Consider the following 12,471-nt stretch of genomic DNA (forward strand, 5'->3'; position numbering starts at 1 on the left):
TAGGGCTCTGCGCTGATGGTGTGGAGGCTGTTTGGGATTCTCTCTCTCCCTCTCTCTCTCTGACCCTTTCCCACTTGTGCCCTCTCTCTCCCTCTCTCTCTCAAAATAAATAAATAAGCTTTTTAAACTGTTTTAAAATAAATAAAAATAAATTTTAAAAAATTTCTAAGAATAGAAAAATAGAAAAATTTAGAAATAGAGCAGAAATATCTCTTTTTCATACAATATTGCTCTCTAATGCAAGCCAACAACTACATCCCATGGGCAACTGAACTAACAGTGATGTTTCTTCTCTGGAGGCAAACTGACCATTTTGGTCTCCAAGAAGACATGGACCATGGTCATGTATGCTACACACAGAAGGTGACTTAAGGGATTTTTCATCCAATCCATTGACTTAAACCTCAAAATCCTTATATTATTAAGGAATTACTATATATTTTTAATGGTATTTGTGGTTATTATGGTTATTTTTTAAAAGGATCCATATCTTAGAGATACATACTTAAATATCCATAAGTAAATGAAGCAATAAGTATTATCACTTCACAATAGCCCAGTCGCCTATCATGAGAGGGGAGTTGGTAGGGATATGGAGGAAACAAGGGTGGCCATATGTTGATGACTGTTGCATGTGGCTGTTGAGTACATTATGCTAGTCTCTCTACATGTGTGCATTTTTAAAATTTTCCATTTTGGGGCGCCTGGGTGGCTCGGTCAGTTGACTGTCCGACTTCGGCTCAGGTCATGATCTCATAGTTTGTGAGTTCAAGCCCCACATTGGGCTCTGTGCAGACAGCTCAGAGCCTAGAGCCTGCTTCAGAATCTGTGTCCACCTCTCTCTCTGCCCCTCCCCCATTGGCACTCTGTCTCTCTCTCTCTCTCTCTCAAAAATAAATAAACATTAAAAAAATATTTTTTAAGTTTAAAATTTGTTGTCTCCTCAGGCAGGCGATAAATTCCTTGAAAGTAGGCCTTAAAATTGTGTTCTCCTACTTGTGTTCCTTTGAAAATAACAAAAGTTATATGAACATACTATGGGTACTACTCGATGAAGTGGAACTGGGGAGCCCAGGCAGGATGGGCTACAGAGGAAAAGGTATACCTCATGGTGCTGCAGATCTCGTTCAGCATTTGCTCTCATGTGCCTTATTTCATCCTTCATGTCATCCAGTTCCTTTAGTACAAGCTCACATTTTTGGTCGTAACTGAGGCCTATCGCACGGTCCACACCTACGCGGGATTTGGATCTGTACCTGCCTCGTAACTGTAATACAGGAAAAACAGAGCCATTGTCAAGTAGGAACTGATGCTCAAGCTGGGCATCAAAATGACCACTCAAATTGGCTAGAAATTACTCCAAATGACAGCCAGGGAGAACAATCTCAATGTGAAAGGACTCGGGATATTAGGCCCAAGGTGATGTTTGTTTCCCAAGCCAACCCAAGGCCCTCTGCTAAATAATTCAAAGGCCTCTGTGTGATAATGAACTGAAATATGAATAAGGGAAAGTGTCTTGAGGGTGGAAAGACTGTGAACCTGCTACAGACTAGCATTCAAGTCAGTGTCAGGGGAAGCCCCAGAGTTCAGTGCTTCCTAAACTGAACACGGAGGAGAAATTACATCTGGGGGCGCAGTATTCAGCAAAAGAACCAAACAGACAAAAATATTTTGATTTCCTACACACTGAAGCCAAAGGTAACCAGCAGACAGCCCAGGGAATGTGTGGCCCCGAAGGTGAGATTGTTTGGCCCTTTCAAAAGATCTACATACAGTTTTAAATTTTCAAAGTTAATTACCCACGTTTGAAAAGCAGGAGATTCCACCAAAATAATCTAGACTCCCAGCCTCTCTCGTAAAATCAGCTGCTCTGGCCAAACCAGGCCACCTGACTGGACCTTTTAGACAAGGGAGGAACTCTCTCGTGCCCACGCAGACCCACTTCCCTCCTATATGTGGCTAGATGGGGCTCGTAAACATTTGAGCCCCCCAAGTTAAGAGAATTATTTCAAACAAAGTTACTCTGGGAGAGTCAGTCCACTATTAATTGAACCTGATTCCCTTCACACTCACTTGAAAGAGAAACCCTGGAAAGGAAGGACCAAAAGTAGAACAGGGAGAAAATCATATGCAACTTGGCCAAAGAGGGCACGCCAAAGGCAGATAGACAGACACCACTTGCATCAAAAGGGACAAACAGAAGAAAATAATTCTCAGGTCTCCTGTGCAAATTCTGCGTACCTGTGCAAATTCTGCTCTTGTGATTTTAATTTCTGATAACCGTGGATGTCGCTGATCCCTGGGCTCCAGTTTATTATAATATTTCTCAAACATCTCTGTCTCAGTTTTGAGAGCAGAGTTTCCATAACTGCAAGACAGAGGGTACGTGAGTAAGTTCTACTGATGAGAGTTCAAACCCTAAATCACTAGCATTTAACTTACTAGCTACACAGGACCTTTTGAGAGATACTTAACTTCTTGGTGCCTCAATTTCCCCATCTGTAAAATGGGAATAATAACAGCACTCATTATTTAAGTTTGCAATAAAGAATGCAAAACCTTTAGAACAGTGCCTGGTACCCGATAAGTGCTATTTAAGTATTTGGTTTTTGTTTTTTTTTTTTAAATCTGCTTAATGCGGGGTGCCTGGGTGGTTCAGTCGGTTAAGCATCTGACTCTTGATTTTGCCTCAGGTCAGATCACACAGTTCATGCAATCGAGGCCCACATCGGGCTCTGTGCTGACAGTGCACAGACTGCTTGAGATTCTCTCTCTTCCTCTCTCTCTCTCTCTCAAAAAATAAATAAATAAATATGAAAAAATTTTAATCTGCCTAATGAGCCACAAAATTGAGAACAGGGATTATGGTGAAAACTGTTGCTGAGATGAAGCTACAAATTCACCTTCAAGTATCTTCTAACCCATTTGCAAAGTTCCTTCTGAATTACTACAGGTGTGAAGTTACTATACATCCACAGTCTTCAGATGTTCCCTTTGGCTTATACTTCTCAGTTTTCTATTTTAATATTTATCTATTTTTGAGAGAGAGAGAGAGAGAGAGAGAGAGAGAGAGAGAGAGCACAAGCAGGGGGCAGAGACAGAGAGGGAGACACAGAATCAGAAGCAGGTTCCAGGCTCTGAGCTGTCAGCACGGAGCCCAATGTGGGGTTCAGACCCACAAACCATGAGATCATGACCTGAGCTGAAGCCAGATGCTTAACCAACTGAGCCACCCAGGTGCCCCTGTTTCTCAGCTTTTATTTCCAGCACTCAAGAGCTGGAAGCATCCACAAGAGGTTTATTATTATAAATGGTGGAAAACCTTTGAACAGGTGGTTCTTGAGCAATTAGGGATGACAGACCTAGTTTATCCTGTACACATCAAGCTTATGACCTTTTTAACTTCTTCATACATGCAACATACAGGTTTTATGTGTGTGTGTGCATCTATCTATCTATACATATGTATGAACAGCTTTAGGTATTTTCATGTATTACTGAGCGAATTCCTATGGGCTGAATTTTAAGATTAAAAGAAAAGGCTCGGGGTGCCTGGGTGGCGTAGTCGGTTAAGCGTCCGACTTCAGCCAGGTCACGATCTCGCGGTCCGTGAGTTCGAGCCCCGCGTCCGGCTCTGGGCTGATGGCTCGGAGCCTGGAGCCTGTTTCCGATTCTGTGTCTCCCTCTCTCTCTGCCCCTTCCCCCTTCATGCTCTGTCTCTCTCTGTCCCAAAAATAAATAAAAAACGTTGAAAAAAAAATAAAAGAAAAAAAAAAAAAAAGAAAAGAAAAGGCTCATTGGAAAGCCCCAGAAATCAAAGTGCCTTTTTTCTTTCAGCGTGTCACGTTTCCAGGTAGGTTGTGGAGTGGCACCTGAGTCTGAATCCCAGCATCACCACCGACTTGCTGCCTGATGTCAGGAAAGTGGCTAAACCCGTTTCCTTGCCCGCTCCCTAGGGTTACTGTGCCATTATAGAAGGCCATACGTGCAAAACAGTCTGCACGTAACAAGCATTCAAAAACAAGCATCCAAAAAGCGGTAATATTCCCAGTTCTGACCTACACTATTTATAGACATATAGGGGCGCCTGGGTGGCTTAGTCGGTTAAGGGTCCAACTTCGGCTCAGGTCATAATCTCCCAGCCCCTCAGTTCGAGCCCTGCGTCGGGCTCTGTGCTGACAGCTCAGAGCCTGGAGCCTGCTTCGAATTCTGTGTTTCCCTCTCTGTCTGCCCCTTCCCCACTCGCGCTCTGTCTCTCGCTCTCAAAAATAAATAAACATTAAAAAGACAAAATTGTAGCTATTACTAATATTACCTCAGTTCTGACCTACACTATTTATAGACAAAGAAGTAACATCTGTTCAGCTGCTAGAACAGGATATGCTGTGAGACCAAGAAGTTGTACAATTGACCTCTGAACTCCCAGAAGCCAGCCGGCCGGCCGTACCTGAGCTCTTCCACCAGCCCACACAGCTGGATAATAGGCAGCTCGTTCTCCTCTCCCCCCTGTAACTCGGTGGCAGGGGTCTCAGAGTCCTCATCACTCATCACTCTGCCCAAGCGGCCCTTGTCAATGCTCAGTGAGGCCAAGAGCGCCGTGTGCGAACGGCAGAGCGGCGCGCGGGCTGCGACCTCCAGAGTGCGTTGCTGGAGCGACCGGACGCGTGCGTGCGGGGCGGGACTTCCACAGGCCCCGCCCAGCGCCCCTCCGCCCGTCTTCCCGCGGACCAGAGCGCAGTCACCTACTTCCTCAACAATCGTTCATAACGCGCTGATAATAGCAGGTACTGTTTGCGCGGCGCTTACTATGCCCTTGGCACCATGTGAAGCATAGTTTGTGAAAATCCTTGCAACAACCTTGTAATCTTACCTATTATTCTGTTTATTCTCCAAATAGAGGAAACACCCAGAAAGTTCACTCGGTTTGTCAGCTTCTTCCTTCCCCCTACCTCACTGTGAGTCCTCCACTCTGTTCACCATCTGATGCTTCATACATACTAACTGCAGTTTCTCTCAGATACCTATATCCTGCATTCCTAGAAGAAAAAAAACCTGACTATTAACTGGTATAAACTCAAGAGACATCTCTAAATAGGCACTGAACACCTATTATGTATCCTGGGGGAATGTATGGAGCAGGCAATTCCAGCTCTCGCTTCTGGTTAAATGAGAGGGAAAGAACCCTCAAACCAGCTGTTGCAAATGGAGTGAGGATAGCAATAATGTCGCGCTTCAAACATTTTCATACTCATCATCTCATTTAATCCTCAAAACAGTCTTATGAGATTGGTATTACTGTCTTCATTTTACAGATCGGGAACTGAGCAATAGAGTAGCTTTGATGAGTTGTCCGTGGTCACAGAGGAATGGAATCAAGCTCTGGCAGAACACAAAGTTCATGCTGTCAACTTCTACATTGTGTGTGTGTCATGGCAAGGATAGGCAAGGCAGCAGGGTAGCTACCTGTCTGTTCCCATTGGGATGGAAGAGGGCAGAGGGCAGAATGGGCAAACTCCTCCTCTGAGGTGGGGGTGGATGTGGTTAGAAAACAAGTTGTGATAAATGCTTGGAGTGGAAGTCAGCTGCCTTCCCCCACCGAGGGACATGCCTTAGCGTCAACACGTAGTCACTAAACTCCAAAGAAAGGCTTTTGTGTTTGGGGGTAAGGTGCACAAATTTTGGGCCAGAGTGGAATTACTGGAGATGACAGTAGAGAGGCTGAGCCCTGCCATCACCTTCTTCTCTCTACTGGTAGACCTCTCTGCACTCTAGAAGCAATGCAGACCACATTTAGAAATACTTAATATTGGGGAGCCTGGGTGGCTCAGTCGGTTAAGTGACCAACTTTGGCTTAGGTCATGATCTTGAAGTCCATGAGTTTGAGCCCCACATCGGGCTATGCCCTGACAGCGTGAAGCCTATTTTGGATTCTCTCCCCCCACCTCTCTCTGCCCTCCCCACACTTGCACTCTCTCTCTCAAAAATAAATAAATAAACATTTCTTAAAAAAAAAAAAAGCAATACTTAACATGCTCATATGTCAGGTGATACAAATGGAGGCCAGTCCCAGGAGGGCCTGGAGCAAGAAAGGACTCTGCAGCAGGTCCACACTATGATACAAACGGCCCCATCAGTTGTGTTACATGATAGAGCAGATCCTATGGTGTTGGAGGTATCAGTGGTGGGAAAAGATGCAGTGTGAAGCTTAAAGCAATATCCAGTGGAAGAACCACAATGCAGAACCTGAGATTTTGGAAAAAGACCACATCAAGGAATTTCATGCCCTCTGAGAAACAGCTCCTGGCCTGTTACTAGACCCTGGTAGGGACGGGATGCTTAACCATGCATGCATTCAACCCTGCTTATCATGACCTGGGTTCTGTTGGACCCACTGAATCATAAAGTTGGACAGGCCCAGCTTCAGCTCATTGTAAAATGGAAATGTTCCATCCAGGATGGAGTCCCAGCAGGACCAGAGAGCATGAGTAAGCTTCATGAGCAGGAAGCCCAGAGCTACTTGTCATCAACCACACTTGCACCAGTACCCCCACTCCAGTTCACACTCATGACCATATTAGGGGAGGGGACAGGGTCATGATCAGCTAAAAGAGGAGGCAAAGCCTGAGCTTGGTTTAGAGATGGGCTGATTTGGAATGTGGGTACAAGCCAAAAAAAAAAAAAAAATGGACAGTGGCTGCATTACAACCACATTCGTGGGAAGCCCTGAAAGACAGTAGAACAGGAAAATCTTTTCAAGGGGCAGACCTGTGAGTGGTGGACCTGGCCATCTATTTTGTATGGAAGGAGAAGTGATCTCAGATGAGAAGTGGTTACAGGGACTTGTTAATGGGCAACTTTGGCGTAGGGACTCCCCACCAGCCTGGCTGAAATGTTGTTAGATGCTATAGTCTGAGAAGCTTCCTCTCCAGACTTCTCTGTCTTCTTTCTCAAATGTGAGACCTGTGTTGTGGTCTGAACACTCTCCCTGTCTACTCCTGCTTCGTCTCCTTTGTCTATCACAGGCATTTCCCCCATTAAATAAATCCCTTCATGTCTAATTCCATCTTGGCTTAGAGGACCTGAACTCACACAAATAATAAATTTCAATCTTAAATATATGATTCAAATTTAGTAGCACAGTACATGTATGAACTAAAATCTGTGCTTACCAAACAAAAATACCTTGCTGTTCTCACTCTGTTTCACTGCATTGCAGTTTTTAAATTGTGGTCACAAAAAAACCAAACACCCAACATAAAATTTAACATCTCAACCATTTCTTTTTTTTTTTTTAATTTTTTTTTCAACGTTTACTTATTTTTGGGACAGAGAGAGACAGAGCATGAATGGGGGAAGGGCAGAGAGAGAGGGAGACACAGAATCGGAAACAGGCTCCAGGCTCCGAGCCATCAGCCCAGAGCCTGACGCGGGGCTCGAACTCACGGACCGCGAGATCGTGACCTGGCTGAAGTCGGACGCTTACCCGACTGCGCCACCCAGGCACCCATCTCAACCATTTCTAAGTATAAAGTTCAGTGGTGTCTGGTAGATTCACATTGCTGTGCAACCAGTCTCCAGAGCTTTTTTATGTTGCAAAACTGAAACTCTGTACCCATTAAACAATAGCTCTCCATTGCCCCCCGCCCCCACCCCTGCCCCCACCCCTGCCCACCACCTTTCTATTTTCTGTCTCCATGAATTTGATTGCTTTAAATTCCTCACATAAACTCAGTCATACAGTATTTGTCTTTTTGTGACTGGCTTTTTCACTTAACATAATGTTCTCAAGGCTCATTCATACACAGCACGTGTCAGAGCTTCCTTCCTATTTAAGGCTGAATAATATTCCATTGTATGGACACACCAATTTTTGCTTATCCACTCATCTGTCAATGGACACTTGGGTTGTTTTCGTCAGTGCTTTAAATTTTAAACGCAAATAAAAATTCCAAAATTTATTAGGTAGTATGCTGTTCGATATTTATGTATGTGCAGTGTATTGTAGGTCAATTGTAACTTAATAAAGCTGTAAAACAAGGAAGCGAACAAACACGCTCTCTTCTCTATCCCAGCCTTGTACATCAGAGCACCTACTCAGTAGCTACACTTGGATGTGTAGTGGGCATGTCAAAATTAACACATCGCTTTTTCTCCTCCCTCCAGATCTGCTTTTTACCCATTCTTTTCCATCTCAGTAACTGGCATCTCCATCCTCCTAGGGACTCAGGCCAAAAAACTGGGAGTAATCCCTTACTAACCCTTAACTCCCCTCTTTTTCTCACCCCTGCATTGGATCTGTGAGCAGATCCCACTGGCTCTGCATTCAGATTAAATCTGGAACTCTTCTTATTACTATGACCACCCCTGTCCAAGCTACCATCATCTTTTGCCTGAATTATTGTGGTTGACCCCTCACTTTGCAATTTATTTCATGTCACTTACACCCCCCAATAAAACCTGGGGGTGGGGTAAAAACACTACCTATTCACCAAATTTTCACCCCTTTTGTACTTTACCTCCTTCAGGTCTTTGCTTAAATTAGTATCTTTGCAATGAGCCTTCCTTAATCATCTAGGTAAAATTGAACCCCATTCCTACCCCCTCCCCCCGACCCTTGGTATTCTCTGTTTTATTTTTCCCATAATGCTTATCTTAAGTAAATTGTTATATATTTTACTTATTCATTTGTTTATCTGCCTTTCCTCCCCAGCCCCACCCCACCCCCACCAACTAAAATATAAGCTCCACGAGGACAGGAAATTTGTTTTGCACACGGATTTATCCCTAGTACCCAAAACAGATGCCCCACAGATATTTGTTAAATAAATGCAAGAATGTGGGGCACCTGGGTGGCTCAGTCAATTGAGCATCCAACTCTTGATTTCAGCTCAGGCCATGATCCTAGGATCGTGGGACTGAGCCCTGCATAGGGCTGCATGATGAGTCTGGAGCCTGCTTAAGACTCTCTCTCTCTCTCTCTCTCTCTCTCTCTCTGTCTCTCTCTCTCTCTCTCTCTCTCTCTGCCCCTCTCCCCAGCTCACACACTCTCTCTTTCTCAAATTAAATATATATATATATATATATATAATAATAAATGCAAGAATGTGAAGGCAGGGCTATGAGGAATTTAAGAGCTCAGGTTCTGGGATCAAACAGACTCAAGTTGGAATCTGAGCACAGTCACTCTTTTGTTGTATGAGTGACTCTGGAGAAGTCCCTCATCACCTCTGTCCCAAAGTCTCTTTCTCCAGAGAAAGGTGAACAAATGGGATAAATGGACAGCTGGGAAGATTCACTAAGGCAGGAGGAGGTATAGAAGAGAGGTGGCAGGAGATGTCATTTTTGGTCTAGTTCTGACACTGCGTTGCCACTGTCTTCACTCCTACCTGGAGAGGGACAGTAAACCTTGGGGACCAGCATGGAGGCCATTGAGCTAGCACCAAGCTGAGAATTTCCAGACACTAGGGAGGAAAGCTAAGTCAACTGGTCATGCCTCCCTCTTCTGGGCTTAAGTCAGAGGTTGAATCCTCCTCTGAGGTGGCTGGTAAGGAAGGAAAGGTGGAGACTGTTTGCAAAGATAATCTTCCATGCACTTCCCCCTTTGACCTCCTTCCATTTATAATCCAGAATCCAGCCTTGCCTGTAAGATGACAATACGTTCCTCTCCCCAGGGTGGGTGGGTGTAGCTGGTATCAGAAAGTATTTGCTTCTTGACAAGAGCACAGCCAGCCTCAGTCGTCTGACTGCCAACTTCACTGGCTCTCTTGCACACCCACATCCCCACCCCACCCCCAACATCTATGCCCTGCGAAAATTAAGACACGTAATCTCCACTTTATCACACCCCTTGTAAGCACCAGTTATCTGGACAGCTTGTTTTCAGAGAACATAAATTACTAGATTCAATGATCTTTCGAGAAGACCTCCTTCTTCTTGGCCCCTATTAAGTCCTGGCAATTTAGCAAGCAAAATTCGTTGGTTTTGAAATAAGAACGGAGGATACAAAGGGTGGAGTGAGTACATTCAGGCTTCCTGCTCATGGCCAAAGAGTTCACACGAATACAGCCCACTGTCACATCAACTTCTCACCTGTGCTGCTTGCTGATTCTCCTCTTGTCCCCTTCACATCACCACCCCTCCATCTTTGGGCTAGTGTGTCTCACACTCCAGCAACCTGATCCCTCGCTCCTCTATTCCCTAGGAGTCTAGTGACCAGGGGCTCCATTTCCCAGGATCCCTTGCGGGCTGACTTCTGGCTGGCTTCAGCCAATGAGAGACACCCACAGGAGACCGGAGGGCGGGAAGAGAGAGCCTCCAGGGGATTTCTTCGATGTTGCCTTCCTGCTTTGGCACCACAGTCCTGGTGGGGCATAACCCCTCCGTGACCACACCTCCTGTCTGGCATCCTTTCACTCATAGCACCAGCCCACAATAGACACTGGTTTCGCCATCCCTCCCCTTCCCTTCATACCTAGAATGCTGCTGGTCCCTGGATACCTCATCATCCTTGTTGATTCCTTTAGCTCTGCCCACGTAAGGATAAATAGTCCCTTGACTAAGGTCTATTCGGTTGAACTGAGTGGAATTCTGTTTCCTGCAGGACCCTGACTAATAAATACATCTGGACTCCACCTACCTGAAGAGTTCATCTCAGCTCCAAAAACAATCCATCCAGTAGCCAGAGAAATTTGCTGTGCATATATCCTTGGGAGAGACTACTGTTGCATATGAAGTCACTCAAAACTGTAGTCCATCAGTTCCTTTTCTAAGAGTCAGGCTTTGTTAGGGAGATGTTACTAGGTATCTAAAAGAAGTGGGAAAGGGAGTGAATTAGAGGTGGGGGTGTCAGGAGCAGAGTGTTTTAGTTGTCTAGGGTTCCAGGCTGGTTTGGCTACTGGCCACTTAACTTGAATAAGTCACTCAGTGTTTTTGTCCCTCAATTTCCACCTTTGTAAAATGAAGGTGACATATTTTAAGTGACTACCCTATGCATCTTACAAGTTTACTATCAGGCTGAAATGAGATGGCGTAAGAGAAAGGAATAGTTTGGAAAGCATGACACCATGATGAGTGCCCAGGACCTCCTCCATCTGGAAGGAGTCACTACCCCAGTTTGACAACAATCTGTAGTAGATTATTAAGTGAAAAACTGACTCAGCTTGCAGGCCTTAAATAATAGTGATGATAATAGGCATTATTATTTCTTAATATATTTATTACCAATTAGGTAATATTATTGCTTAATGAAAACACTTATAACAACTATTGTTTCAGTTACTATTTATTGATTGCTAGCTATGTGCCAGACGTTGTGCTAAGCACGTTCTACACATTCTCTCATTGCATCAGTTTGATGGTTCTGTGAGATACAGGTACCTTCTTAACCCCCATTTTACTTGTGAGGAAACTGATGTTCAGAGAAATTAAGCAACTTTCCCCAAATTACTTAGGTATTCTGGGGCTGAAATTCAAATCCAGGTTCATCCAACTTTGCTCTGTCCTCTCATTGTATCCGCCTGTTAGAGCAGTAGTTCTCAGGGGGGGATGGGGGGACAAAATAGCACCCCCAGGAGGAAGTTTGGCAGTGTCTGGAGATATTTTTGTTTATTTTAACACTGTTAAAATGTTATTGGCATCTAGAGAACAGAAACCAGTGGTAGCGCTTGTTCCCCAGGGCTGTCATAACAAATGACCACACACAGGTGGCTGGAAACAACAAGACTTTATTGTCTCATGATTCTGGAGGCTAGGAGTCCAAAATCAAGGTATTAGCAAGGCCGTACTCCTTCTGAAGGCTCTAGAGAACAATCCTTCCTAGGCTGTGGTGTCTTGTAGTTCTATCACAATCCTTCCTTGGCTTGTAACTCTTTCACTCCAGTCTGCCTCCGTCTTCACATGGCCATCTTCCTTGTATCTTCTACCTTGTATCTTCCTTGTATCTCCTTTTCTTATGAGAACACTAGTCATCAGATTCATGGCCCACCCTAAATCCAAGGTGATTTCATCTCAACATCCTTGACTAATTACATCTGCAAAGATCCTTAATTCAAACAAGGTCACATTCTGAGGTTCTAGGTGGACATGAATTTGAGGGGACAGTATTCAGCCCACTAACCCTTCAATGCACAGGACAGCCCCTCACAACAAAGAATTATCTGGCCTCAAATTGCAATAGTGCTGAGGATGAGAAACCCTGCTTTAGAGGGAGACATTTCTTGTCTGAGAAGTGAGAAGAATGTGCCTCTGTTAATCCACACAGCTACAAACAGAAAGGGTCTCAGAGCACCTTAAAGTCCGGAGGTCACCCTCTCCTTCCACTTTTCTGAACCACTTCTTCTTCTGATAGCCTCCAGTATCTCCATGTGGATGCTGCCCCCTGCCTGGCATTCATACAGCACTTTGCGTTTTGATTTAAGAATGATACGGTCAGATCCACCCAAAGTGTTAAGCTTCAAATAGTATTAAGCTTCC

General features: G+C 44.6%; 1 protein-coding gene across 4 annotated transcripts in view; it reads right to left on the minus strand.

Moving 5' to 3' along the window:
• Positions 1–10,148, minus strand: part of CCDC113 (coiled-coil domain containing 113) — a 32,996-nt gene extending 22,848 nt beyond the window's left edge. For 3 of the 4 annotated variants that reach the window (XM_047836398.1, XM_047836396.1, XM_047836395.1), the window contains exons 1-3: positions 4,448–4,652; positions 2,242–2,368; positions 1,106–1,267 (exon numbers count right to left, since the gene is read on the minus strand). In XM_047836398.1, coding sequence (XP_047692354.1) covers positions 1,106–1,267; positions 2,242–2,368; positions 4,448–4,548 — 390 coding nt within the window. In that variant the 5' untranslated portion in view covers positions 4,549–4,652. Of the gene's footprint in view, positions 1–1,105; positions 1,268–2,241; positions 2,369–4,447; positions 4,653–10,089 lie in introns of those variants that run through there. The other variant, XM_047836397.1, reaches the window with a different exon arrangement.
• Between the last annotated feature and the right edge of the window lie 2,323 nt (positions 10,149–12,471).

This window comes from Prionailurus viverrinus, chromosome E2, assembly GCF_022837055.1.
Source record: "Prionailurus viverrinus isolate Anna chromosome E2, UM_Priviv_1.0, whole genome shotgun sequence".
In the NCBI taxonomy this organism is placed as follows: domain Eukaryota; kingdom Metazoa; phylum Chordata; class Mammalia; order Carnivora; family Felidae; genus Prionailurus; species Prionailurus viverrinus.